We start from the raw sequence: 27,761 nt of genomic DNA, 5'->3' as shown, positions 1-27,761 counted from the left end.
TGGTAATGGGTATTAAACGTCGAAATCATGATAGTTACCATTTGTAGAGTGTTTACATGTCAGACACTGAGCTAAGTGCATTTCTCACTCATTCCGTGCAGCAGCATAATGGGGAAAATTCTATGATTATAGTTGTAGATTGCATTTCTTTGATTTCTAGGGAAGCTCAATGTGCTTTCTATTTTTCAATTATTATTGGCTACTTCTATTTGTCCTTTTGTGAGTTACCTATTGTTATTTCCTGGTTTTTCTATGGTATATTCTCAATGTATTAGATTTTATATATCAAAGATTTATTTGCACAGCCTGATATTCAGTAAGTACTATATTTGGCTTTTTCCGTCTCCTATTTCTCTTTTCAAGAATGAGTCAATAAGTATTTGTTGAATAACTTGATTTACCCTTTAAAATGTGGCACAAATATTTTCTCACGTTTAGTTTGTCTTTTGGTACCAATCATGTGTTTGGATATTGGTTTTTATTCCAATACAGAAATGTTTTTTGTTTATTTTTTATTGAGGCAGGAGCTCGCTCTGTTGCCTGGGCTAAAAGTGCAGTGGTGTCATCATAGCTCACTTCATCTTCAAACTCCTGGGCTTAAGGGATCCGCCTGCCTCAGCCTTTTGAGTAGGTGGGACTACAAGTGCATACCACTGTGCCTAGCTGATTTTTTTTATTTTAGTAGAAATGGATGGGTCTCTCCATGTTGCCCAGGCTAGTCTCAAACTTCTGGCTTCAAGGAGTCCTCCTGCTTGGGCCTCCCAAAGTGCTAGGATTAGAAGCACAAACCACCAATCCAGGCTCCAATACAGAAGTTTTAAATGTTAGTTAAAGCTCTCATTCTTGTATGGTTTCTTCCATTAGAGTCAGGCTAAGAATGGCTTTGAGAGCTACCTGGCTTTCAATTTTTTAAATTTAAATATTACCCCATCTGGAATTTATTTTGATGAAGTGAAAGAAGTATAAAATGAATTTGTCCGCCAGTTGGAGCCAGATTAAGCAGTTTCACAACTGTCATTCCATCCTTTCTTGGATGCTCTTTCATAGTTCATATCTAAATTCTATTGTATGGTTTTCTTTTGCACAGTAGGGTGACTATAGTTAACAATAATGTATATTTCAAAATAGCTGGAAGAGAGAATTTTTTGAATGTTCACAACACAAATGATAAATGTTCAAGGTGACGGATGTGCTAGTTACCCTGATTTGATCATTACACAATGTATGCATCTATCACACATTGTACCCCATAATATGTACAAATACTATGTCAATCAAAAATAAAACTTAAAAAATGAATTCTAAATAAATAAATACTATTAAAGATGAGTTTGTTTCTCAATTTCTAGGTATATTCCATTGGTTTCTATGTTCCATTAGTTTTATAATATGTTTTGATAGGGAAAATTCCCAAATATAAAACTTTCTCAACTAGCATATTTTTCCTCATTAATTGCAAAATAATTTTATCAAATTCCAAAACACATGCCATTTTTATTGAAATTTTTGTTAATATATAGGTTAATATTGGAAAGAATTGACATGTTTACAACATGTTTTCCAGAACTATGTAATTTGTTTAACTCTTTTATACCTCAGTAAAATTCTGTAGTTTTTTCTTTTAATGTAGGTTCTGCATCTTTACAGTTTGTTCCAAGGCAGTTTGTAATTTATGGTTGTGAATATTTCCCCGTAGTATCATTCACTCCAATCAGGAGATAAAAATCATAGCAATAATTTGAACAGAAAATTTGATATAAAGAATTGTTAAGTTATCCAAGATGGTTAACGACTAACCCGAGTAAAAGAGGTCTCTCCAAGTTACAGAAGTAGCAACCACAGGAAGCAACTCGTGTGCTTTTGACTGAGGGACAAACTTAGAAGCTCAAAGGGGCTCCTCCCCTTTCAGTGCCTGGCAGAGATTGAGACCTTTCGGAAGAGGGAGTGGCTGCCACGACACGACACGACACGACACGACCGGCAGACGGAGAAAACTCGCGAGAGAGTGTGAGCTGCGGAAGTGGCCGCCACCGGGCTCCCTCCCGGCCCCCTACCGGCCCCCGTGGAACACAGCACTGGGAAGAAAGGCCCTTTCCCAGCTGTGGCCCGACATCGCCCTCTACTGGCAAAGGCTAGCATCAAGTTGGCTTGATAAGATGCGTCCACAGGACCCGTCGGAGATCACTCTTTGGATCTTAGCCAAAAGGCTGAGAAGTGATCCAGCTCATCATCACAAAGCAGGACAAAAAGAGTGCATTTCGGGCTGGGGGACAATAAATTAATAACTGCCATACTTACCATATTTTCTACTAGGCATTCTGGGATAGGTAAATTATTTGTGTACAATTATATTGAAATTGCACTTATTCCTTCTGATGGGTTTTTAGTTTATCTTTTTCTAGCTAGAAAATATAAACTATGAAAAAAGTAAATTTTTTTTTGTCCAGGACTTATTCTCTTCTCAGTCTTACAGCATTGCACAGAACTCTCAAAACAGTATTAAAAACCGAGGAGAGCAGGCATCATTGTCTGGGATCTTAAGTTAATGAAAATATTTTTAATGATTTGCCATTAAGTATCTATGGTTGGTCCACGATCATAGGCAGGAAGTTCCATCTGTTCTCATTTGCAGCAGGAAGACTACTCATCATTCTCCAATATCAGTTTCCCCTTCTATGTCAAGAGTTCTGATGAGTACATGGCCATTCAGAATAAAAAGTATATTCCCCAGCCTCTCCTGCAGCTAGTTATGGCCATGTAATTGATATTTCATTAAATATGAAATGTCTAATTTTAAGGCTGGGCATGGTGGTTCATGCCTGTAATCCTAGCACTCTGGGAGGCTGAGGCAGGAGAATCGCTTGAACCCAGGAGTTTAAGGTTGCTGTGAGCTAGGCTGACGCCATGGCACTCTAGCCCAGGTCACAGAGTGCGACTCCATTTCAAAATAAAAAGTAAAAATAAAAAATGAAATGTCTGATTTTGAATCAAAAGTGTAGTTTATTATATCTCAAACAAGAAGCAGTACAGTTAATCAAAGTACGTGCCTAAACTATCAACACAGTTTTGCCATCTTAACAGTAGTTTGTTTATCCCAGCAGCGAAAAAGCATGGAGAGCAAATGGTAATGAAATCACAAAGCGTTTTCCACAGCTTGTTGAGAATTAAATAATTTTCCTTGCCAGAAGCGGTCCAAAGCCTGGATGGAGGAACTGATAGTCAGTTGGTGCAAGGTCTGGTGAATATGGTGGATGAAGTTCCAAGTCCAGCCTCTGTAGTATGAGCAACGTTGTTTGTGTGACGTGTGGTCAAGTGTTGTCTTGCAAGAGGATTGGCCTGTCTCTGTTGACCAATCTCAGCTCCTTAATCACAAACATCCTCATCATTTCATCCAGTTGGTTGCAGTAGACATCCGCTGTAATCCACTGACCAGGTTTCATGAAGCTGTAGAGGATAATACCAGTGATGGACCACCAAACAGACACCAGTAGCTTTTTTTGATGAATATTTGGTTTTGGCACTTTCTCTTTATCCAACCATTGTGCCAAATGCTTGCAACTGTCAAAAAAAATCCATTTTCCATCACACGTAAAAATACGGTACAGCAAAGAAAGGCAAGCTTCGAGACGATGTCTCTTCTGATGCTCGTTTAATTCATGCGGAACCCATCTACCCAACTTCTTTACCTTGCCCATTTGTTTCAAATGGTCCAATATTGCTGGAATAGTAACATCAGACCTTGCTGCTAATTCATGTGTGGGTTGAGATAGGTTCACTTCCACTACAGCTTTCAGCTCACCATCATCCACCTTGCTCTCAGGTTACCCACATGGCTCATTTTCAAATCAACAGACCGTAACTTCTCATACCATCAACTTACTGTGCATTCCTTAGCCACATCCTTCCCAAACACTTCACTGATATTTCGAGCTGTCTGTGCTGCATTGGTTCCATGACAGGACTCATATTTGAAAATAACACAAATTTTGACTTATTCATGGATATCAACTGTCAAACTTAGTATTTAAGGAAATTGGACATTTGATACTTAATAACCTAATAAATTAGGGCTGAGATGTCAGCATAAGAGATGTATACATCTTTCCTGACAGCCTAGAAGAAGCTTTTATTTCTTGTAGGCACAGTGATAATATCGCTGAAAATCAAACACAAAATTTAACAGTGAAGATGCTGCATAACACTGACAGCTATGCCCCTGGGCATGGTGGCAAACACCAGTAGTCCTAGCTACTCAGGAGGCTGAGGCAGGAAGACCGTGTGAGCTATGATGATACCACTGCACTCTGGCCTGGGTGACATAGCAAGATCCTGTCTCAAAAAAAAAAAAAAAAATGAGATCCTGAAACCTGAAATGGGTGGAGACATCTGGTTGGAACCAGATGAAACTGACAGTCTTCATTCTTCAGGTCACTCTGAGCCTCCCTTACCAGTGGAAGTAGTTTGCCCTCAGTGTCTGCTAGCCTGCCTCTGCTTGAAAACCCAGGATAACCTCACCTGGGGCAGGTGCCACGAAAGGGGATGCCCATTCTCAAGGTCCTACATAACCACTCTGTGTTGCCCATAGACTCATAACTAGGATCAAATCTCAATGTGCTCCAAAGGGAAGGATATGTACTATGAGTCAGGAGAAAATATGCACCAATTCAAGACTGGTAATACATACTAGCAGAAACCTGGGGCACAAGTGTGAGAGTGGATTCCAAGGATAGCATACCAAAGAGGACAGAATATTTAAAAAAGATCAGATTAAATTCATTGATAATTCAAATTTAATGTTAGCTTGTACAGCTGTAGATGGCTTTAACAGTTTAGTCCACTTCTTTGCTGAAATTTGGACTCAATAGTAGCCTTTGGTTAATGAGCTTGAGATGCCAGAGGTGCAGCTGGCATGATGGGAAAGAAGAAATCCACAGACTTAGGGAGATAAAAATATTGAGGGCGTTTATTGTATGCTAGATGTATACCCACCCCACCTCCAACTATCTTTTATCAGAAGGCAGTCCCTTCACTAAGTCTTTGAGAAAAGCATTAATGAGGGGATCATCTAAATCCTTGAAAAGCTCTGTTGTTGCTCTACTGGTGAGGTTTGTGTTCATCTTCGTGGCCAGCCTGGAGTTTTGTTACCTGAGAACAGAACAACTGGTGTGTTCTAGGAGGAACTGAGGTGCAGGCCATTGAGTGCTGCCAGAAAGACTGCCTGGCCACAGGTCACAAGCTGACACAGGAGCATGAGTATAAGGAAAGTTGGACTATCTCCATGACCTCCCCATTCTCCATCTTTCACAGGACACCAAGGAGAAGCCTCAGGCCACTGCGCCCAACAAGTCTCCTGCTTACTCTTGCCCCCATAGTCCCACCTCTTTGGCCTCATCTCTTGACTCCTCTCCCCTCTTCCCCAAAGAGGGATGTCATTTCAGCTCTTGTAACGTCAATCTTCTCCTAATGACAGGCCCCTTTATTCATCCTGTTGCCTTTGCTTGAAAAGTTCTTCCTGTAAATCCTTGTGGAGGCTTCTGCTCAGCTTAAAGTCTCAGCTTCAATATCAGTCTCAGCTTCAATATCCCCTCCTTGGAGGGGCCTTCCATGACAGTGAAGTTCCTACGATCCTCTACGGCTTCAGCTAGTTCCTTTCTTTTTGGCATTTGTCACTACTTGAAACCAATGCAGATGTAATTTATGTTTATTAATCTCCCTCGATAGACTGGAAGTCCGTGAGGACAAGGATCTTGTTAGGCATTTTCGTCGCTTATTACTCAACATTTAGCAAAGGACCTGGAACGCAGGCATTCGTTTCTTATTTTAAAAATGAACGAGTGCACTGATCATCACCTAAGAGCACATTCAGGAATGACATTAATCGGGTGTCGGGCAGATGTGGGGGGGAGGGGATGGTGTATACATACATGAGTGCGATGCGCACTGTTTGGGGGATGGACACATTTGAAGCTCTGACTCGGGGAGTGGGGGGGCAAAGGCAATATACGTAACCTAAACTTTTGTACCCCACAATATGCTGAAATAATAAAAACTGTGTTCAGAAGAAAAAAAACAGAAAGCCTTTTAAAACGGCTGAGCATAAAAAAATAATAATAATAAATAAAAATGAACGCGTTAACGCAGCCAAGCCCCTACTGTTAACGTTTCCTAGCCCTCTGGCCCCTTACGCATCACCCAGAGCCACGCCTCTCCTGGCACGGCCCGCCTCAGTTTCCCCCGCTCCCGGTGAAGAAGACCTCGGTCTCCTTCCTGGCCGCTCTCCGACGGCTGTGGCCGCACCCACTCCTGGCTCTCCCCTGGCAGCATCGCCAGCCACTGCTCCGGAACTCGGAGAGCGCTACGGCGCCGGCGGGAGGTGCCCGCGTCCCGCCGAGCTCTGGGGCAGGGGCCAGGACTCCCCCGGCTCCACAGACACTCCGGCCATCGTCAGGGCCGGGTGTGGCCGAGCGAGGTCGGAAATGGCCCTGGCCCTTCCTCCCCCTCCTCTCTAGGACTGCAGGAGGCTTGGCATCTCGGCGGTAGGCCCACGAACGCAGTGGCGCGGGGGAGCCGCCTGTGAGGGCTTAGAAGACGGCAACGAAGCCCGGAGTCCAGCCTCCTGGTTATTGGTTCCTTCAGCAAAGAAAGCCCGGCGAAGGGGAAAAGGGAAAGTTTCAAAGCCAGGAGCCCGAAACATGCGCACGGGCTGAGACGTAGAAGGGGAAGGGCCGCGCCGGACACAACCGCCAGCCGTGATTGGTCAGTTCTTCTTGGACCGCCCTCTTGTTCTGTCCCCTACACTTGATTGGCTAAGAGCAGCAGGGGTGGGACTTCCGGACACGGTCCTGCAAGTGGTGGGGTCTCGCCGCAGGAGCTTGGGCCTCGAAACCCCGGCACGGACTCCGGGCCTCGGTGTCTGCCAGCTGGGCCCTGAGCGCCTGCAGCAAGGACCTGGGGCCGAGCTAGCAGGGCCCCCGCGCAGGCCGCAAAGAAGGGGGTGGGAGGCCAAGGTGGAAATACTGTTCCGTCCGCCCTCACCCTCACCGTCCGCGCGGGAGCGGAGGTCAGCGGTAAACCAGTCAGGTCAGGTTCTCTAGTGGCCGAGGAGCTGGGATGGAAGAGTGAGCAGAAGCCAGGAGAGAGCCGGGCAAACCTCTGAGCCTCCTCACGCTCTGCCCAGTGAGACACCAGGACCCTTCTCTAGCTTCCTCCCCTCCAGCCTCCCGCCTCTCAGTGAGCACCTTCGGCCTAGCATTCGAGGCCCTTCCATGACAGTCCCAACCCCTCAGTCTTATTTGCTCTTGTCAAATATTTCCCAAACTGCTAAGTTCCACTTTTAAAATATTCTTGCCAGATCTGTCCGGGAATGGTGGCCTCTCGATGGATCGCTAGACGGAGAAGCGGACGGAGCCCCAGGGAGTGTCTCTGGAGTAGGGTGCTCTGCAGGCACCATTCCAGGGGCCTTGGAACTACGTCCCCCTCGGCCATGAAAGGGGAACATTTACCCTGGATGCTGTGATCTCTGAGCTCCCTGGAGGCATGAGCGGAGTCTTTAAATGGCTCCCTGGATCACTCAACAAACCTCTGAATGCTTCAAGTCCTGACACCTGGTTCCTGACGCACTGACCACGCAGCCTAAGGGACTGAAATCAAAGCAAGCAATGTCCACTGTGCAAGTGAGTATGCTAAGCTCTCTTGCCAAGTGATGACAGCTTCCAGTGTCATTTTAACAAGTCTCCCTCCCACCTCGCTCCTTAATTAGAAAACAATCTTGAGAGTGACCCTGCCTTACAAGTGAGAGTCCCCCTCAGCCCCTCACACTGAGCCAAGCAGGGAAATCCCATTTCTGGCTGAGTGATTGGAGGCATGAAGACAAGCTGAAGGAAGCAAACTGCTTTTTTTCTGGCCTTTGAGAAATAACCGTGTAATTCAACCAGCCCTGCCAGTGACCTGAGCCTAGATCCCACTGAGACCTGTCAGACACCTCCAAGCCCTGCCTGGACTCGCACCAGTCAGCAGCTCCCCGGTGTCCAACTGATTACATGCCCCACCGCAACCCCAACTCCAGCTGAGCCCAGCGTCCCTGAAGGTCAAGACTATTGGCTGTTCTACTCTTTTTAGACAGCCCTGCCTTATAATATCATGTATTTGTTAGTAAATAGTTGTTGGGGTGCACAGAAATAGGGGTCTTCCTTACAGGATAAAATACCAGACCTAGTCAGATGGGGTAGAACAAACCTATAGCCCCAGCTATTTGGGAAGCCAAGCCAGGAGGAGCACTTGAGCCCAGGAATTCGAGGCTGCAGTATCCCAAGATTGCACCTGTGAATAGCTAATACACTCCAGCCTGGGCCACATGAGACCCCACAAAAAAAAACTCAGACCTGTATCTGAACCCCAGCTTCCAGCTCTCTAGTTCTACGACTTTGGGCAAGTTATTAGGCTTCTCTCTCAGCCACGGTTTCCTCATCTATAAAACTGGGATAATGCCGTCCATTCAGAGTTGTGCAGAGTAGAAGCAGTGCTTGGCCCCAGGCCTGGCAGAGCAGCTGCTCAACAACTGGCAGCTAATATTACTCTTCTTGGTCCACTGTTCTGCTCAAGCCACTGTGTCCCTTAGGAGCTGGGTGCTAAGGAGAGCTGCAGCCACCCTGGTGGCCCCGTAGCCGTGAAGACAGGTGGGGTCTCTGTGGCCTGTCTGGTACAGACAGGTTCATGGTCAGTTGGTGTCAGAATTGAAAGTTCTCTTGGGAGCTGAGTCACAAATACAGGATAATAAGTAGGCTCAGCCCATCCCCCTGCCTCCTGGGGGGGGGGGGGAGTAAAGAAGGGGACATGGAAGCTACAGAAGTTAAAAGCCAGGAGTCAAACAGAGCCAGGCAAATTATAAAGGACATAGAGCAAGAGGTCAAGGAGGTGAGAAGTAGCAGAGACAGGTGGCAGCAGCTGCACAATGGACCAAGAGGGAAAGTGATCCCTGGTAAGCGAGGAATCCTCGATGCATCAGAGGGAGGCCCCAGTGGCAGCACGTGGAAAAAGGCCAATCACAAAACTCAGCCACCAGCACCTGAGGAAGGAGATGGGGGGCAGGCAGGAAGCACTGAGCATGCCTTCCCAATCGGGCTATGTCTGGCTCTGGGCTCCCGAAGGGAAGAGCTCAGTGGGCAATGCCCTTGGGACCGTGACAGCAGCAGCAGACAGCCTGTCCATGGTTCCAATTTCAGAAGTGGCTGCCTGGCTTCAGGCTTGGAAACCTCTGTACTTAGAAGCCTTTGCATGTATGTATGTATGTTTGTATGTATTTATTTTGAGACAGAGTCTCACTTGGTCACCCAGGTAGAGTGCAGAGGCATCATCATAGCTCACTGCAGCCTCAAACTCCTCCTGCCTCAGCCTCCAGAGTAGCTGGGACTACAGGCGCACTCTCTGAGGCCCTGCTAATTTTTCTGTTTTTAGGACAGATGCGGTCTCACTCTTGATCAGGCTGGTCTTGGACTCTTGAGCTCAAGTGATCCTCCTGCCTTGGCCTCCCAAAGTGCTAGGATTACAGTTATAAGCCACTGTACCCAGCCTGGTTGTGGATTTATTTTCCCAACACTCTGGAATGGGCCTTAGGCAAAAGGGACCCAAGCCAGGTCACGGCTGGGGATGTCTAGGCCAAAAGCGGTGACTCAAGGATGCCTGAATGAGGACACAAGGACGCTTAGTGGAGGGGTCAAGCGCCATGGCCCGGTAAGACAGAGCTGTAGTCCAGCGCTTGAAGTCCGAGGCCTTTAATGTGCACCTAGAGAGCCTGCCCCTCCTCGCCCTCGCCCCTCCCACATCGCCATGCCCCACCCCATGCCTGATCCTCCCAGCTCCCTTCCCACACCCTCTGGCTCCTCCCCGGGGGGCCTCCACTCCTGCGGGGGTCCCAGCGTTCCTGGGTGCCCCAGCCCCTCCCCCCGGCCTCCTAGGTGGGAGCAGGTGCTGGTGCAGCCAGAGCCCCAGCCGCCGCCCCCAGCATCAGCATGGCCAGGGCCTTGGGCCCCGAGGTGTGGATCTTCTCGTGCCGGTGCAGGTTGGAGCGCCGGCTGAAGCTCTTGCCGCAGAGCGGGCAGGCGTAGGGCCGGACGCCGCGGTGCGTGCGCTGGTGGGCGGTGAGGTGCGAGCTGTGGCTGAAGCTCTTGCCGCAGTCGAGGCAGTGGTAAGGCTTCTCGCCCGTGTGCGTGCGGTTGTGCGCGATGAGGTTGGAGCGCTGGCTGAAGCACTTGCCGCACTCGGGGCACGGGTAGGGCTTGACCCCCGTGTGGGTGCGCTGGTGGGTGACCAGCGCCGAGCTCTGCGTGAAGCACTTGCCGCAGATGGGGCACTTGTGCGGCTTGGCGCCCGTGTGGGTGCCCTGGTGGGTGACCAGGTCCGAGCGGCGGGTGAAGCGCTTGGCGCAGCGGTCGCACACGTAGGGCTTCTCGCCGGTGTGGATGCGCTGGTGCTGGATCAGCGTCGAGTGGTGGCTGAAGCTCTTCCGGCAGGCGGGGCAGGTGTAGGGCTTCTCGCCCGTGTGGATGATCTGGTGCTGGATGAGGTGCGAGCTGCGGCCGAAGCGCTTGCCGCAGTCCGTGCAGGCGTAGGGCTTCTCGCCCGTGTGGGTGCGCCGGTGCGTCACCAGGTGCGAGTGCCAGCTGAAGCCCTTGCCGCACTGCTCGCACTTGTACGTCTTCCTGCCCGCGTCGCCGTCGGGGGCAAGGCCCTCCTCGCCACTTTCTGGGGTACCCTTCTCCTCGCTGGGTTTCTCTGGGACGTGGCCCTCCTGGGGCTTCAGGGCATTCGTGTCCCGCAGGGCTGGATTCGGCTGCCTGTCTTCCGGGGCACCCAGCTGCCCAGGGTCTCCGGCGGGCCCTGAGCTCTGGCCGCTAGCTGCTAGCTGCCCGCACGGCAGGACACCCTGGGCCCGGCCTGCCCTGGTTCTGAAGGGCTTCACATCCCCAGGGGCCGCCACAGATGGGGTCAGCTCTTCCTGCCCCACCTCGAGGGCTCCTGGAGAGAGAAAGAGGGTTTCCAGTGGGAGAGCAGCTTTCCTAAGGGACGTGGAGGTAGGGTGGGGAAGGCCCAGCTCAAGGTGGGTGCAGGAGTCTTGGAGACTAGAAAGGACAAGGGCCCAATGAGAAGCCTGGAAGCAAGAGACACCCTCCACGGAGGAGGGGGTCTGCCGGCCCTGCCCCAGTGTCACACCCACAGAAAGCACACAGGAGGCCATGTCAACAAGAGGCACCTGGGAATGACAGCGCCCACCCCTCACTTCCCCAGAACAAGGTGCCCACGTGTCCCTCACCTGTGCTCATGCCTCTCTCCTCCGGCTCATCTCCGGTCTGCTGGCTCGAGCTGGAGGCCTCGCCCTTGCCCTGGACTTGGGGGACCCAGAAAGGCCTGCTGAAGGGAAACCCTGCCCAGAAAGACACACTGTGCTCATCACAGACCTTCCAGGCTGCCCAACCATAGATGTCATCCCCCCAAAAAGGGATGAGGCAAGATGGAGGTGAGGCTCTGGAAACGTGTGGTGAAGTAAAGCGGTACTCAAGAAATCCCTGTGGGCAAGAGGGTCTGTCCCCGCGTCAGGGAGGGGACGCCAGAGGGTCTCTTCCCAGGCCAGAGCTGGGCCTGTCTCCTGGTTCTCTGAACAGCAACAGAATTCAAGGGCGAGGAGCTGGGCCAGGTCAGGGGCCAGCAATGCCTTTATGTCACCACAGCCCCCGAGTGGTGGGCCCAGCACTGTCAGAAACAGGACAAAGGTCTCGATCCCGCACACACACCTGAGTACTCAGGAAGTGGGCACAGAAGCCAAGTGGGAGGGGCTGGGGTAAGAGGACCAGGGCTGCTGGTGACCAAGAAGTCTCCCCATTTGCCAAGTCCTGGGCTGACAGGCCCTGAGAATTTTGGTAGAGTCGGTAAAGGGCAGAGGGGCCCTGGCGTCCACTACCCGGGGGAGGAAAGGAAAGTACCAGGCCAACCGGGTGGTTCGGGGCGCCTGTGAGGCCTGCAGTGGGGCTGCAAATGGATGCTAAGTTCCCTCTGATCTCCCAGGACTTGCCTGGACTTGTTGGTCTGGCCCTGGGGAATGTTAACAATGGGTGGTGAGCAAACCTGAGCTAATTAAAGGAGTGAGCGGGCGGCTGGTGTGGACCACTGGGGGTCTCGGGACCACCAGTGAAGCCACAGGGTGGAATTGCCAAGCCCCCGGGATTCTGCCTGGGCTAGCAGGTATGCAAGAGCTGTGTGCTGACTGAATGAATGACAGTGAATGAGTGAACACGCTGATTTTTCCATAAGACCTCATAAAATTCTGTCAAGAAAATTATAGTGTGAAACTGAGGAGTCAAAAGCTCTGAGACTTAAACACTTACCATGGAGAAACCGAAGGGACCGAGGTCCCTCTGAGAAGAGCACACGCTTCTCAGGGCAGATGGCGTCAGCACAGTGTGCAGGGCCTGGGGAATTTGCTGTTGGGTTTTTTTGTTTGTTTGTTTGTTTGTTTGTTTTTGAGACAGAGTCTCGCTCTGCTGCCCGGGCTAGAGTGCCATGGTGTCAGCCTAGCTCACAGCAACCTCAAACTCCTGAGCTCAAACGATCCTTCTGCCTCAGCCTCCCGAGTAGCTGGGACTACAGGCATGCACCACCATGACTAGCTAATTTTTTCTATATATTTTTAGTTGTCCAGCTAATTTCCTTCTATTTTTTTAGTAGAGATGGGGGTCTCGCTCTTGCTCAGGCTGGTCTCGAACTCCTGAACTCAAACGATCCCCCCCACCCCCGCCTCGGCCTCCCAGAGGGCTAGGATTACAGGCCTGAGCCACTGTGCCCGGCCAGCCTGGGGGATTTGGCCAATGCCATTTCCCTCCAGGGCAACCGGCCCCAGGCCCCAGAGTCGAGCTTTCTGCTCAGATACCTCTGAAGTTGGGGCTTGGAGACGGGAGGTAAAACTACGGGAATAAGTGAGCACTCTCACAGAACCAAAGAAAAGCAGCGTCCCTGGAACAGTGCTGTCCAATACGGTAGCTGAGAGCCATGTGTGCCTATTTAAACTCTAATTTGAGCTGATTAAAATTAAGGAAAATTTAAAAACTCAATTGCTCTATCCACATTTCAAGTGTGCAACAGCCAGTTTGGTACTGTACTAGCAAGATGCAGAACATTCCATCACCGTGGAAGGTTCCTTTAGAACAGTGCTGTCTAGTGGACAATGAGAAGGACCAGGGTGAGGATGGGAGGGAGAGGATGGCAGGGCAGGCCCCCCTTCTCTGACCCCCAGGCCCCCCACCAGGGGAGCTCTTACCGAAGGACAGCCCACTCCTCTTCTGCAAGACGTCCCGGTAGAAGTTCTGCTGCGCGTGGTCCAGCTGTCCCCACTCCTCTCGGGAGAGGTACAGAGCCACGTCCTCAAAGGTCACTGGCATCTGAACAATGCAAAATGTCCACTCTGCAGGACGTGCCATGGACACAGTGGAGGGACATCAGGATACCAACACATGTTTCGAGACCCGGACTCCCAAACTACTATCTCAAGTGAGGCTGCCACTCGCATCTGATGGTGACACAGGAGAGCCACCCAAGGATGGCCTTTCTTGAGGCAGGGTTGGGGGCGAGAGCCAAGCACTATTTTCAGGGACCACAGCTAACACTCAGGATGTGCACACAGCCCCACCCCCAGCTCAGATGCAGGGGACAGTTCCCAGTAAGGGAGCCCGTGTCTCTACCTCCTCCTGCTTTTCCTCCAGCGTGGCCGGGCCTGACCGTGGGCCCTGAGCCTGGAGAGAACACTCGGGCAGCCACTCAAGCGGCCCTGCAGCGAGAGCCCCGAGCCTTGGGCTCCAGCTCCATGTGGGAAGGTCAGCGGGGTCCTGGCTTCACACACAGAGCCAGCAGGTACAAAAAGGGCTGAGCACCACATGGGGGCTGGGGAAGGGCCACTCACCTGGGACCAGGCTGTGAGGAGTGCCGCGGCCATCTGCCGGTCTCTGGTCCTGCCCTCTCGGGAAAGCACTGGAATCCGAGGGGGGGGGAGGGCTGTGAGAGGAGAGGGGTCCTCAGAGTGACCAGCTTGTCCTGCTGGACTGCTACTCCTCCTGCTGCCTCAAACCCTGCCCCTAACCTGATCCAAACAGCTCTGAGGAGGCCAACCCCAACCGCTCCAGGTGCAGAACCCCTCAACCCCATCTGAACCTCCACCCTTTATGCCCCTTCCTACCTCCGCCAGGCAGGAAGAGAGCTTTCTCCTTAGAGCCATGACTTAGGGGCGCCCAGCCCCATGCGCCTTGAGCCCTGTCCTCCTGGGATGCCCCCTCAGGGTGCGGCTCTTCTGGCTCCATCTTAATCTGCGATGACTCCCAAGCAGCTCCCAAAGGCACCATCTCCTGTGACCCAGAAAGCATTTCCTGACAAGGATGCCCATGGCCTGGGACCTGGAAACAGCAGCACCATCAGCGAGTGGTGGAGGAGGAGGCACACCCAGAGCCACATGCCCGGGGGCCCAGCAGGACAGACACCCAGATTCAGGGCACAGCACGAAGGACTGGCCTTGCTTCGTCTTCTCCTGCTTGGCCCAGCGAGGACGGGGTGGGGCAAGCGAGGGAAGCCCCTCCAGCCACTGCCACAGTGCAGGTGGGCAAGGTGCCCTGAGGGCAGTACCTCTTCTCAACTCAAGCCTTACCTGGGCCACAGCAGTGTGGACGGCTGGTTTTTAATATATGAGAAAACCATGTGTAGCAGCTTGAATAGTGCCACCTAAAATCTGTGTCCACTCTGAACCTCAGAATGTGACCTTATTTGGGAAAAGGGTCTCTACAGAGGTAATCAATCATCCCAGATTTAGAGCGGGCCCAAAATCTAATTAGACTTATGTCCTTGTAAGAACAGGAGAGGACACAGAGACCCAGAGAAGGAAGCAGGGAGGGGAGTGATACGAGGCCAAGCAACACCAGGAGTACCCAGAAGGTGGAAGAGGCAAGGAAGGATCTTCCCTGAGAGCCTCTGCAGGGAGTGTGGCCCTGCCACCACCTCGGTTTTGGACTTCAGCCTCCAGGACTGTGAGTAAATTCTGGTTGTCTTCACCCAGTGAGTGAAGCTTTTTACGGCAGCCACAGGACACTAATACAGCCAGGCTCAGAGATCAGACAACAGCCCTGGATCACGTAGCTCAAAAGCTCTGGGAAAGTCATTTCCCTCGCACTGGGAGGCCCCTGGGAAGGCCTCATGGATCCTGGCCGGCCTTCTGCTCAAGACTCAAACCTATTCCTCCACCCCCCATCTGCTGGGTCTTGAAGGGAAAGAACCAGGCCAGGAGTCAGGGTGCCTGGGGGCCAGACCCAGTGACACCCCTAGCCAGCCGGGCAGCCTCAGAACGCCTCTGCTCTGCCACCTGCCCAGAGTAGTAATGAGGTACACACAGATAACGAGTGAAAAAGAGCTGCCCGCTCAGGAAAGTTCTGGATAAACACAGAGCAGCACTGGTAATTACCACTGTACTTGTGTGTACTTGACAGAACCCAACATCAGCAGAGAATATCGGCATGTTCAAGGCATACGGTAGTCATTGTGGAAGGGAATCTGAGCCAGGTAACCATTCTTTGTACTTATATGGTATCAAAACAAGAACTTATACTTGATTTGCATTTCTGTTTACAACCACGGGCAGTACTAGTTGAGAGGATACAGGTTTCTCTGACTTAGTTTCTAGTTGTTGCGGGTGTTCTTGGTTCACATGCTACAATAATAACCAGTCAGGGGCTGCCTACATAGGACTCATGCCCATTATCTCCTTCAAGCCTGCCAGTGACCTGGCGAGACAGGTGGGAATGGCAGGCACATGATCCACATTCACAGATGACACATCTGGTTCCCATGGGACAGGGGACTTGCCCAAGGTCACACACCTGGCCTCCAGCTGACTCATACTCCTCTGACTCCAAGCCTGGAGACCCTGGTCCCCTGCAGGTTACACACACACACACACAGGCACCAGGCATAGGAAGAACTGGAAGCTCAGACCCAGAGAGATAAGGAGGTGTGGTCGCAGGTAGAGAGGACTGGGGGAGTAGAATAAGGCCTCCCTGTGTGCTTTGAGCACTGTTCAGAGAGAGAGCCTCGCTGGCAGGACCCCTGCACAGCCCCCCTGCTATCCCATGTGGCCACTGACTACCAAATTCCCCGAGCAAAGCAAAACAGTTACACTGTCCATTCCAGATGGAGGGTTTTTCCGTCTTGCCACATTCTTTTAACCCCCACCCCCAATGCCCCATCCACCAGCACTGCCCCTGCCTTGAAGACCCATTCCAGGCCCTTTCACGGCCTCCTTCACCTGGCCTGTCCATACCTCCTCGGCTTGCTCCTTGTCCTGGGTGGCCCGGATGCCTCTGCCATCTGCAGACATTTCCTATTTCCGAGCTAGAAAGAACAGCTGAGTTGTTTCTCCCTCCAGCTTCTGACCAGCAGCCTGGAAGAGCAGAAAGGAATCAACCAGTGCTTCCTGGACACCTCCACAGTGCCCAGAAAATCCCCCAGAGGAACAGAGCGCCCTGGTCCCAATTAGAAATAAAGTCTCCCAGACCCTATCCAGCTGTCTCACTTTCTACGATGTGTTTGGTTCCTCCTTTTGCAAGAACGCTAATGTATTGTCCCCTTAGTCGCTGAAGCAGGAGCCCACATCACAGTGCAGCTGGCTCAGGGAAAGCTGGGCTAAATCAGAATCAGCATTTCCTGTCACCAGGAGCAGAAAGTTCTGCAGAGATCCTACAAAACAGGTGCTGGTGGGGCCCCACCCGTCAAAGCCAGAGGCATCCAGGGCCCGCTGTGCCCCTGCCTGACTCTCAGCCGCACCTGGGATTCAGCAATCAACCTGCCCACTCTCAGGAGCCCTTCCTGCAGCTGCAGACATGTCCATCCTGCTCACTGTCCCCGCAGACGATGTCATTCTTCCCACACTCAGGTCCTGGCCCCCTTCTCTCCTGCCAACCCAAAGCCTTCCACCTTTGACCCCATCTCCTCCTGCAAGCTGATCACCTGTGCCGGTCTCAGGATCCAGGCACCCTCCCCAGCACCCCCTTCTCACCAAGGTGGAGGGAGCAGGGCCCCCTCCCTGGGGAAGGGAGTCTCCGCAGCCTGCACCGGGCGGGCGGGGGAGCCGAGTGGAGACTGGGATTAGGGACAACAGGAAGTCCCTCCCAGATCCCGTTCCCCGTGCAGCTGCAGCCCTTCAGGGTTCCTGGCTTTGAGGGTTCCGGGTCTGGGGTCCCAAGCCTGGGCTGCACCTGCTTCTGGCCAGGAGGTGACTCCCAGATCTGTGATGCCAGCTACTGATGATTGCTTTATCCAGCATGGATTCGTGATACCAGCAAAGCAGGGGCCCCAAAACAGAAAAATGGGAAGATGCGTTTTGTGGGGAGATTTTGATATTTGACATTTCAAAGACAGCATCACAGTTGTCCTTACAGGAAGGAGAGCACTTTGCCAGGGGCGGGGGACAGGACCATTCTTTCCAGCACACAGAGCTCCTGAAGGTCTTATTAATATTAATAGTTGTCTCCTTGGGGCTCCTGGATTCATTTAAGGCCCCCCAGGTCAGGGAGTCCTCTGGGTCCCCCCAAGACTGGCAGGGAGCTGTCTCTCCCTAAGAGTGAATTTAAGAAACAGTCTGGGAACCCCTTGCCCCCACCCTGATGCCCTGACCTCCCAAAGATATTGGTAAATCTGATTTTTCCAGACCCACTGCAGCTCGGGCATAGAGGGCATGAGAGGTCTGACCCCACTACTCATGTGGCCCCAGATTCTCAGACACCCCTGGCAGCCTCAGATGCCACCTCTCAGGCTCCACTTCCCTTTAGACCTGAGAACTAAGTCCCAGCATGGGGAGGGCACAGACTGTGCTTTATGTTCCAGGATGAGGAACCACTTCTCCTGGGCAGGGTGTGGGGGCTGGGTGTCAGGAAGGGGGCAGGGGCCCAACCCTGGAATCAGATTCCAGGAAGGTTCCTTCAGGAAATGCTCCCATGCCACTTCCCTGGCTCACCAAAGTCCTCTGACATGCACCGCTCTGCCCAGCAAGACAGGTACAATTGCCCCAGTACCAGCTCATGGCTGTGCTGTGTGGGCTTACAAGGATTTAATTTTTTAACTTAATTTCTAACATTTAAAAATTACAAGAGTTCTCATAAAATCGATTTTTTTAAAAAATTAGAACATAAAAAAAAATCAGAACATGCTAGATCCACATTCCCCACATTCAGGGCCAGGTGGCCACAGTCCCTTCTTGGCCCCCTAAGCACCTGAGTTTGCAACTCTGCTCTGGGAGCTAAACATGTTTTAGGAGTCCTGGGATTCTATGGATTCTACTGTCAATTTGATGAAAGAAAAATTACCACTGGGGTTTGTCTCTGGTTAGTATCTCCAAGTGCTTTTATCCTCAAGAAGAGGGACGTACAACATGGTAGCAAAAGTCAATACTGTTTTCAAGCCAGAGTGAGCTATAAACTGAAACAAAGCAAGGAAGGGGTAGGTCGCAGAAACAATGACAGTACTCAATTGGCTAATGAGGAGCAGAGCCCAGGTTAAGGGAACCCACTCTTGCGGGGGACCACTTCAACCCACACAGTCCCAGGAGTGCACCACATCCCCAAAAAGTGGGTGTGCCCTGACTTCTGGGCAAAAGTTTCTCTACCAGCAAAAGGGGCCAATTGTGGGGCATGGGGGAGTCCAGAGGGTTGAGGCTAAATGGAGTCTGAGCATTTATTTACTTGTTCAAAGAATATTTATTGAGCACCTACTATATGGCAGACATGAACCCCTTCTAGGGATTGAGAGGAATTCCTTTCAGGGCAGGCATTAGGGTGTAAGAAGGGAGGGCAAAAGAACTTCAGGGGCCTTTACAATACCATATTTTGTTTAAATGGGAAAGCTGGGGTCCAGTAAGCAGCCAAAAAAGAATTCAGTTTCTATGTGAAATCTCCTGACTTTTAAACTAATGACAAAAATATTAAAATTGAAGAACAAGTCCAACAGAACATGCCTGCTGCCTGCATCCAACTCACAGGCCACCCATTTAGGGATGTACTTACCTCCCAAGAATTACCTATAACGGATGAAGGCGCTTAGCAGAGCTTCAGGCATGGAAAACACTGAACAAATGCCGACTCCTGTACCGGTGGCTTTACTGACCTGGAGTAGGGCGGGGACTCCACCTTCAGTGAATAAATCCTTATCTACTCTCAGAGATTGGCCTGACGGTTAACTCAAGACTTAAAGAATAATGAAAATTAGGGGGAAAAATCATCTGAAGTAAGAACAAAATAACTGGTACTAATTAAGGCGGCTAAGCCAGGCTGGAGACCTGCACCTAACGCAATGCAGAGATGGAGCCCTAGGAAGGAGAAGGGACCACAAGGGAAAATAAAGAAATGTGAGATCGGTAAAGAAAAATAAAAGTAATAAACAGTGGAGCAAATGTTAAACATTGAAGAAGAAGAAACGGAAATTAGCAGAAGCGTTAAATAGGTGTGGCTCCAAGGAATAAAAACTTTTTAAAGAAGAAAAATATCTAAGAACTCCCAGGGCCGCGGTAGACCAGGGCCTGGGAGGCCGAGCGGCCGGCGGCCCGCTCACCCCCCGAGGCGCTGAGGCGACCCCGTGACCCGGTCCCCGAAGCCCACGCGGCCGCAGGAGGACACGTTCGGAGCCGCGAGAGGCCGGGGAGCCCCACGCGTCCCAGTGCCGCCGCCCGGCGCCGCTGCCACGGAGCGCGGACGCGGGGAGCGTGTCGCCTCGGCAACGGCGCTGCTCCGCCCCGCCCTCGCGCCACGGGCGACGCCGGTGATTGGCTGGAGCCCCGCTGGCCTCTCCCCTCCACTCAGTCCCGCCTCGCCGGGCACCGCCCAGCCGCCCGCACCTGCGCGCGCCCGTCCGCGCCACCGCACCCCCCCCAAGAGGCCATCTCCGCCAAGCCAGAGGGGTCACCCTAGTGCTGGCCGACCGGGCCGGTGTCCCCGCGTTTCCTGTCCGGCTGCCTCATTGCAACTTCCGGCTTGCCCGACTCTCGTGGCACCCCATCTGCCCGGCCCTGGGCGTGGGGAAAACCAGAGCGATGAGGACGGAGGGGCCAAGGCCCCTCAGTCCTCGAGCCTGCCTCCAACCGTGGGGAAACTGAGGCTGCCGCCAGAGGGCCCTCCGCCGGAGAACGCCGGGGCCGCCTCCGTGCCCGGGACCCCGGAGTCTTAATTAAGGGAGAACCGAACCTCCGGGGCCAGGATCCGGATCCATGAAGCGCCATCCCGGTTCTGCCCCGCGGTCCAGCCTCCCAGGTCGGGAGTCTACCCCTACACTCACCTGTTTTGGATGTGTTTTGTTAGGTTTCAAAAATGAGAGTATACCATATGCTGCTGACCTGCCCCCTTTGTGTGTGTGCGTGTGACACGTATCTTAAAGATTGTTCAAAATAAAAAACATACAGAGAAAAATAGGGGGGGAAACCCATGCAGCATTGCCTTGCCTTTTTTTTGGTGGAGGGGGGCGTTTATTTTGTTTTGTTGTTGTTGGAGACAGGGTCTCACTCTGTTGCCCAGGCTAGAGTGCAGTGGTGTCATCATAGCTGACTGCAACCTGAAATTCCTGGGCTCAATTGATCCTCCTGCCACAGCCTCCTGAGTAACTGGGACTACAGACACACACCTGGCTACTTTTTTAATTTTTTGTAGAGACAGGGTCTCGCCCAGGCTGGTCTCGAACTCCTGACCTCAAGCAGTCCTCCCGCCCTGGCCTCCCAAAGTCCAAAGTGCTAGGATTTTAGGCGTGAGCCACCGCACCTGGCCTTGTTTTGTTTTTAAACTAGGACACATTCTGTTGCATGAATCTATTCAATATCCTTAACCAATCCCTCCTCGCTACTCAATTCTTTTTTTTTTTTTTTTTAAGACAGAGTCTCACTCTGTTGCCTGGGCTAGAGTGCCGTGGTGTCAGCCTCGCTCACAGCAACCTCAAACTCCTGGGCTCAAGCAATCCTTCTGCCTCAGCTTCCCGAGTAGCTGAGACTACAGGCATGCGCCACTACGCCCAGCTAATTTTTTCTATATATATTTTTTAGTTGTCCAGCTAATATCTTTCTATTTTTAGTAGAGAAGGGACCTCACGCTTGCTCAGGCTGGTCTCGAACTCCTGAGGTCAAACGATCCACCTGCCTCGGCCTCCCAGAGTGCTAGGATTACAGGCATGAGCCACCGCACTCAATTCTTCACCCTTTTGCCTTGCAGTAACTGGAACTACCCTAGCAGCTATTACCAAGGAGGCTTTGCTGCTTTCTAGTGAATGAACAAGATTACATCTGAGCTTGCAAATAGGGGAGGTGGAGAGGCTGTCCTCATGCACCTGGAGGAGTGTCCCCAGCCCGATTCTCCTGGCCCAAACCCGGCTCCTGGATTTCAGCCCTTGTGCCAGCTGGGCAGCCTGCCCATCACAGTTGAGAAAAACAGCCTTTTCGTGACCTGGAGAAGCCCCAGGGGGACAGGAAGAGCATCTCTAGGCAGCAGCACCAAGTGCTTCTTTCTTTCATCATCAAGATTGGTACCTTCAGCTTCAAGTAGGCAAGCTGTGAACCTCAGGACCAGAAAACCCCAAACACCTGCACCCCAGTGAGATGGTATAGGAGGTGTACTGCCTGAGTCTTGAGCCATAGTTTAAGTCTGCTTACAATACTGAACAAAAGCTTTGAAATGATTAACAGCCAGCCTCAATAGAAGGTAGTTCAGCTTTCTTTAACATGACTTGGCAACCATTGGAGCAGGGATCTACTGGCGCCAGTCAAAGCCAGTACAAACTGGTTATTGCCAAGATGAAGCCCAAAGTTGACTGCTCATAGACCTTTCGCCTCATTTTAATGCTAAAAATCATGCCCAAGGGTGGAGGGGTAACATGCTAATGAGATATGCAATGTATGAAGAAGCATGCTGGGCAGCCATCAACAATGACTCCTTCCTCTACGTGTCACACCTCTCCATGCTATGATTTCAATGTTGGCATCAAACTTTCTCTCTTACCCTTTAAAAGTTCCCTAGCCCTTTGTTCAGAGAGCCAATCTGGCTGCTCCTTAACCAGCACTGTCTCCCTTTTGTTCGAGCAAAAGCCTCCCCCATCCCCATAAAGCCTTGCCTGTCTTGTGCCAATTTCTCTTGACCCAGGCACCAAGAACCATGAGCTTGGTAGCACCAATATCCAGCACATTGTATCTACCTGGAAGCTAACCACAGCTTACAGGACAGAAAGGGAGGGGACACTATTGGAACTAAGCTCAAGAGTCCCTCACACAGGCTTTGGGGCTGCAGCCTCTGGGGTGGAAATTAGGATAAGTTAAATTACTTTCCCTTTAGAGATTGGTCCATTTTTCAGGAAACCAAAACACTGTCATCATCCCAAAATACCCTTCACTGCTGCTGCCACCTCCTGCTACCTGATAGCAAAGCACCCTCCAGTGTTGGGCAGAGTTTCAGGCTGCATTTACTCATACATAAGCCAAAGCCACTGCAGCCCGTGGGCATGGGGGCACGCAGAAGGCACTGGGACCTGACCCACTCAGCATCGGAGCAGAGAGTGGGGGTGTCCATGCACCCACCTCTATGTCCTTTCCAAGGGGTGTCCTCAGCCTTCCCTCTTGCTGCTGTCTCTGCACCCGCCCCAACCCCAGCCCTGCGATTCCTCCCTCTGTGTGTCGTGTGATCATTTCACACGCATCTGTGTTACATTCTTTGTAATCCATTAGGTGTGAAAAAATATAGAACTTTCATATTTTTATCCCATCCTTTTAAAAAAGTCTATTTTTGTGAATGCTTTGTAATGTAAAAAAAAATCAACTAATATTAAGATCCAGGGCTCCTTAGAGAAGTGGCCGATTCTTAGATGGGCCTGGAACATCTAGTAGTGCCAGAAAGTGAGGAAATGCTAAAAAAATAATAATAATAATTAAAAATTATGGGGCATTTTTTTTCTTTTTCTTTTGTTTTTTGTTTTTTTTTTTTTTTTGCCTTCCCTCTCTGCCCTGGATGGGACATGTTTTTAAAGGGACACAAGAACAAATGGATAGAGCTCCCCATGGCCAAAGTGGGAACAATTTGAGCAATAAACTAAATTAGTACTGGATTATAACCCAAAGTATAGAATAAATGTCTATAAATCCATACCGATAAAAAATAAATGATTAAATAAAAGGGAGAGAAGAGAGAAGTCTCCCACACAGAATTCCAAACTGTTCCGTGGACACTTTCCTCAAGGGGGCGCAGCGTGACGCCCACTCTTCAGGCGTGAGCTGGCACAGTGACTCCCTTGCAGAGCAGGTGTGGGAGGGGGAGGGTGGCGGGGAGTAGGTTTACGGCAGAGAAACCTGGCAAACACCTCCACCAGGTGACCGAGGTCAACCCCAACAGTGATGATTCGGCTTAGTACTGTGTACCCGTGAGATGAGGTGATAAAAATGGCATTTCACCTCTGTGTTCTTCCTCCCACCACCCCAGTCTAATCATGAGACAAACATCAGACAAGCCCAACTGAGCTGCATCCTATAATACACCGACTAGCAGTCCTCAAAATTGTCCAGCTCTCAAAAACAAAGAATGTCTGAGAAATTGTCACAGCCAAGAAGAGCCCGTGGAGACATAAGGACTAAATGGCATGTGGTATGGGGGAGAGGGTCCTGGAACAGAAAAAAGACACCAGGTAAAAATTAAGGGATCTAAATCAACTATGGCCTTAGTTAATAATAATGTCTCAATGCCAGTTTATTAATTGTGACAAGTGCACCACACTGGTAAGATACTGGGTGAGGTACATGGGGACTCTCTATATGATGCTCTCAGTTTTCCTATAAATCTAAAACTTCTTAAAAAATAAAGTCTATTTTTAAAAATCAGCGTTATAGTCCATGAATATAAATCATTTAATATACACACCAGGGAATCAAGAACATTTTATTATAAGAGAAATGCATGATCAAAAGTTTTAAGGCCAGGCGGTGGCTCGCACCTGCAATCCTTGCACTCTGGGAGGCCAAGGTGGGAGGATTGATCAAGACCAGGCTGAGCAAGAGCAAGACCCCGTCTCTGCTAAAAATAGAAAAATTAACTGGGCTTCATGACTTCCATCTGTAGTCCCAGCTACTCGGGAGGCTGAGGCAGGAGGATCACTTGAGGCCAGGAATTCAAGGTTACAGTGAGCTATCATCCCACCACTGCATTCCAGCCTGGGTGACAGAGCAAAACTGTCCTTAAATAAATAAATCTGGGACAAGATAAGCTCAGGTGCTGTTAAGCAGAAGAAAACAAAGACCCAGCAGAGGAGCCAGAGTGAGGCCCAGCCCCGCCGGCAGACGAGGGTCTAGGCCGAGGGGCGCCAGCCCGGAGCACCTGGTCACCTAACAGGTGGCCCCGTTCCCCAGGACAGGTAGGGCTGTAGGGGGATGTGGCCAAGGACATAATCCAAGGAGCTACCCTGCAGCCCAGGGAAGGGCTTGACTTTGGATTTAGAGCTGGGCTGAAACACTGTTGGTGAGGTCACTTCCCCTTGGTGGGGAACCCCTGCTACATCATTGGTAAGGTTGGGACAAAAGCCACCTGGCAGGATTTTTGGGAGGACTCTGGTCAGCGGTGCAGATTAAGCACCCTCTCTTCCCAGTGACCCCCAGCACACCTTCCGGTTTCATTTTCCGCTTAGCACCTGCACTGTTTGCTCCTGTGTCCCGGAATGTAAGCCCCGAGGGCAGGGCATCCTTGCTCGAGTTTAGCACTGTCCTCAGAGCTGCAACAGTGCCTGACACACAGCAGACCCTGGGCAAGGAGTTGTCCCATGAATGAAAAGCCTAGCAAAGAGGCCACCAACGGCATTCAGTGGGCATTTTTAAATGGCAGCTTTTGTCCCCTCAACAAAGGTACAGATTGTCAGACCCCTGGGGGGCACAAGGCCAGATCTGGAGGGAGGCGGTTCTGGCTTGAAGGGGTGGTTACACCCTTACCTCAGCATGCTGGGGTTGGAAGCTAGATTCGCCACTTTGTCTTTATTTCTCTGGCCCCGCCCTCTCCCCACCCTGCTCCCAAACCGGGAGGTCAAGGGTTAACTCTAGGAAGCCCCTCATCACCTGGATGGGACTGGGGCAGGGAACTTCCTGTTCCATTTTCCTGGAGTCCTTCCCCATGCTGGCCAAGACTGGCTCTGGCCCTGGAGTCCTCAGAGAACCCCCCAGCATCTCTGCCTCTGTGGTGGGGACCCCGAGTGGTGAGTTGGAGGGAGGCCTGGGATGGCGCTGCCAGGACAGGCACGGGGGGTTCGCAGCAGCTTGGGGAGAGCAGGCAGGCTCCAGGCTGGGGGGGCGGCGCTGGAGGAGAGTCTTGGGAGGATGCAGAGGGGTCTGTTCTGGGAGCACCAGGCAGCTTAGTGGATCTGTGAAGATGGGGGCATGGGGGGGCTACAGGACTTCCTGTGACACTGAAGAAGGAGGCAGGCTCCACGTGTCCCCGGGTGGACTGACTGGCCTTGTCCACTCAGCCCAGTACTGGGAGCGGAGCCCAACAACAAAGACGAGCAAATCTGGCACCTGCCGACTGTTTCCAGGGGGAAGGGAGTATTCTGGGCAGAGGACCCCACCTTTCGCCCGCTCCCGGCTCTGTGCTCTCACAGGGTCTGGGTGGGTCCCATGGCCGCACCTCCCTCCCGGGCCGGTCCAGCCTGTGCCAGTCCACTGCCCAGGCTCCACCATTCGCTGGTCAAACATTTGGATGGTGGTGAAGAGCCTCCCCCAGCCACTCAGCCCGGTCCGCCCCCACAGATGTGCATATTCACAGGGCTTTTGTCCTGGAGACCGGGGGGGAGGGAGAGGCGCTCTGGAGCCTACTTGCCTCAAATTCCACCTTTTTAAAACCTTTTGCAGAGACCACACCTGGAGGTTCCGGCCTCCCGGTGTGGCTAGGTCTGAAGGCTGGAATTTGCAATCCTCTTATTTTTTCTGGCCCTTGGTGTGACAGTTTGGCTAAGCCTAGGAAAGCAGCACTTGGGGGGGTGGGGATGGGGAAAATCAAGCCCCTTTCTGTTCAGAGCTTTTGTACAAAGGTCTAGACCCACATTTTCACCGTAGAGCCAATCTCGGCTACACCTGGTGTGACCCTGAGCAAGTTGCCTGTCGTCCTTGAGCTTGGTCCTTGCCCTGCTCACATGGAGAAATGATGGTCTAGCGCAGGCGGGAGCAAGAAGGAGCGGGCCCAAGGGCAGTGCACGGCAGACATGCACCTAGGCCCCGCCCACCGCTGCTACACAGTGACTGATTATTTCGCACATTACTAAAAACCAGTGAAACAAATCCCCATTTTCTTTCTTTCTTTCTTTTTTTTTTTTTTGAGACAGAGTCTTGCTCTGTTGCCTGGGCTGAGTGCCGTGGAGTCAGCCTCGCTCACAGCAACCTCAAACTCCTGGGCTCAAGCGATCCTCCTGCCTCAGCCTCCTGAGTAGCTGGGACCACAGGCATGCGCCACCATGCCCGGCTAATTTTTTCTATATATTTTTAGTTGTCCAGCTCATTTCTTTCTGTTTTTAGTAGAGACGGGGTCTTGCTCTTGCTCAGGCTGGTCTCCAACTCCAGACCTCGAGCGATCCTCCCTCCTCAGCCTCCCAGAGGACTGGGGTTACAGGCGTGAGCCACAGCACCCAGCCCTTGAACATTTATCAAAGACCTTTTCTGCCCTAGACATTGCTCTATGCATTCCTTAATTGTTACAGCTTTGAGGTGGCCATGATCATTGTCGTTTTGTTACTTCTACTAACCAACATTGAAGTTTGCTGGATGAACATTCATCGACCCTGACATGGTTCCTACCCCGGGGCCACGGGGAGGAATCCACCCAACTCTGATTGGAGCCCAGCGTCACCCTAGCTGGGGGAGAGACCGGGAGGTGGTGTGCTGTGGGGTCCCAGAAGGGAGGCACCAGTGAGTGGTGGGAGGAGGCTGGGCGACAGAAAAAGCTCCACGGGGTGGCGGCAGGGCCTGGGTGGGCTGCAGGTGCCCAAGTGCAGGGTGGAGCCCAGGTCGGAAGGAAGGGCTGCAGGATGCCCAGTGGTGCAGGGAAGCTGGAGGGGGGGAGGTAGGAGAGGTGGCGGAGGGAAGTGGGGGTGCTGGGGAGATGGGGGAGGCTGGGCAGGTGGTCAGGAGCTAGGCCCCCATCTTGTTTTAGCATCATGTCCCTGTCCTTCTCTGAGCCAGGCTCACAGTCCTGCATTCTTCATCACACCCGGCACTGCACCCCACTCACCTCACTCCACCCCACCCCACCTCACTGTACCCCACCTCACTCACCACACCCACCTCACTGTACCCCACTTCACTCACTGCACCCACCTCAGTCACCACACCCACCTCACTGCACCCCACTCACCTCACTGCACCCCACCCCACCTCACTGTACCCCACCTCACTCACCACACCCACCTCACTGCACCCCACCACACCACACCTCACTGCACCCCACCCCACTTCACTGTACCCCACCTCACTCACCACACCCACCTCACTGCACCCCACCCCACCTCACTCACCACACCCACCTCACTGCACCCCACCCCACCTCACTCATCACACCCACCTCACTCACTGCACCTGAGGAGGTTCACACACCCTGGGACCCATATTAAGGGGGATGTAAGAATTGTCCAAAGTTCTCCACTAGACTGGCTTCTCCCTGGCCCCTCCACCAGGCGGAAGTTGCCCAGGACTGGGTTACATC

The 27,761-nt window shown here is 51.9% G+C and overlaps 1 protein-coding gene and 1 long non-coding RNA gene across 17 annotated transcripts; one reads left to right on the top strand and one right to left on the bottom strand.

The window, feature by feature from the left end:
* Positions 1-6,843: 6,843 nt before the first annotated feature.
* LOC123632293 lies at positions 6,844-16,580 on the top strand. Of its 8 annotated transcripts, none has more exons than XR_006733330.1 (7): positions 6,844-7,060; positions 7,352-7,673; positions 13,457-13,896; positions 14,366-14,631; positions 14,887-15,056; positions 15,513-15,585; positions 16,448-16,580. It is a non-coding gene; the product is annotated as an uncharacterized LOC123632293 (long non-coding RNA). The 8 variants fall into 8 exon arrangements; XR_006733328.1 differs by having other exon boundaries at positions 6,844-7,176; XR_006733329.1 differs by having other exon boundaries at positions 6,844-7,230.
* Positions 9,755-19,742, bottom strand: ZNF205 (zinc finger protein 205). Of its 9 annotated transcripts, none has more exons than XM_045542387.1 (7): positions 19,080-19,742; positions 16,343-16,462; positions 14,219-14,432; positions 13,946-14,037; positions 13,307-13,427; positions 11,309-11,419; positions 9,755-11,013 (listed from the first exon to the last, which is right to left on the bottom strand). In XM_045542387.1, exons 2-7 carry the CDS (start codon positions 16,397-16,399, stop codon positions 9,950-9,952), a joined length of 1,659 nt encoding a protein of 552 aa, XP_045398343.1. In that variant the 5' UTR covers positions 16,400-16,462; positions 19,080-19,742; the 3' UTR covers positions 9,755-9,949. The 9 variants fall into 9 exon arrangements, with proteins under 9 accessions (XP_045398343.1, XP_045398346.1, XP_045398347.1 ...); XM_045542390.1 differs by having other exon boundaries at positions 19,094-19,742; XM_045542391.1 differs by lacking the exon at positions 19,080-19,742 and adding an exon at positions 18,384-18,467.
* Positions 19,743-27,761: the final 8,019 nt, after the last annotated feature.

The sequence above is a fragment of the Lemur catta genome, chromosome 2, assembly GCF_020740605.2.
Source record: "Lemur catta isolate mLemCat1 chromosome 2, mLemCat1.pri, whole genome shotgun sequence".
Classification (NCBI taxonomy): domain Eukaryota; kingdom Metazoa; phylum Chordata; class Mammalia; order Primates; family Lemuridae; genus Lemur; species Lemur catta.
The sequence above is the reverse complement of the archived record's forward strand: the minus strand, read 5'-3'. Positions and strand labels throughout refer to the sequence as shown.

Excerpts from the sequence above, each read along its gene's own strand:
- ZNF205 (XM_045542387.1), bottom strand. The coding sequence starts at position 16,399 with ATGTCTGCAGATGGCAGAGGCATCCGGGCCACCCAGGACAAGGAGCAA. Across the intron at positions 13,428-13,945 it reads TCCTCACAGCCTGGTCCCAG|ATGCCAGTGACCTTTGAGGA; the intron begins GTGAGTGGCCCT and ends TGCATTGTTCAG. Across the intron at positions 11,420-13,306 it reads GAGGAGTGGGCTGTCCTTCG|GGTTTCCCTTCAGCAGGCCT; the intron begins GTAAGAGCTCCC and ends CTTTCTGGGCAG.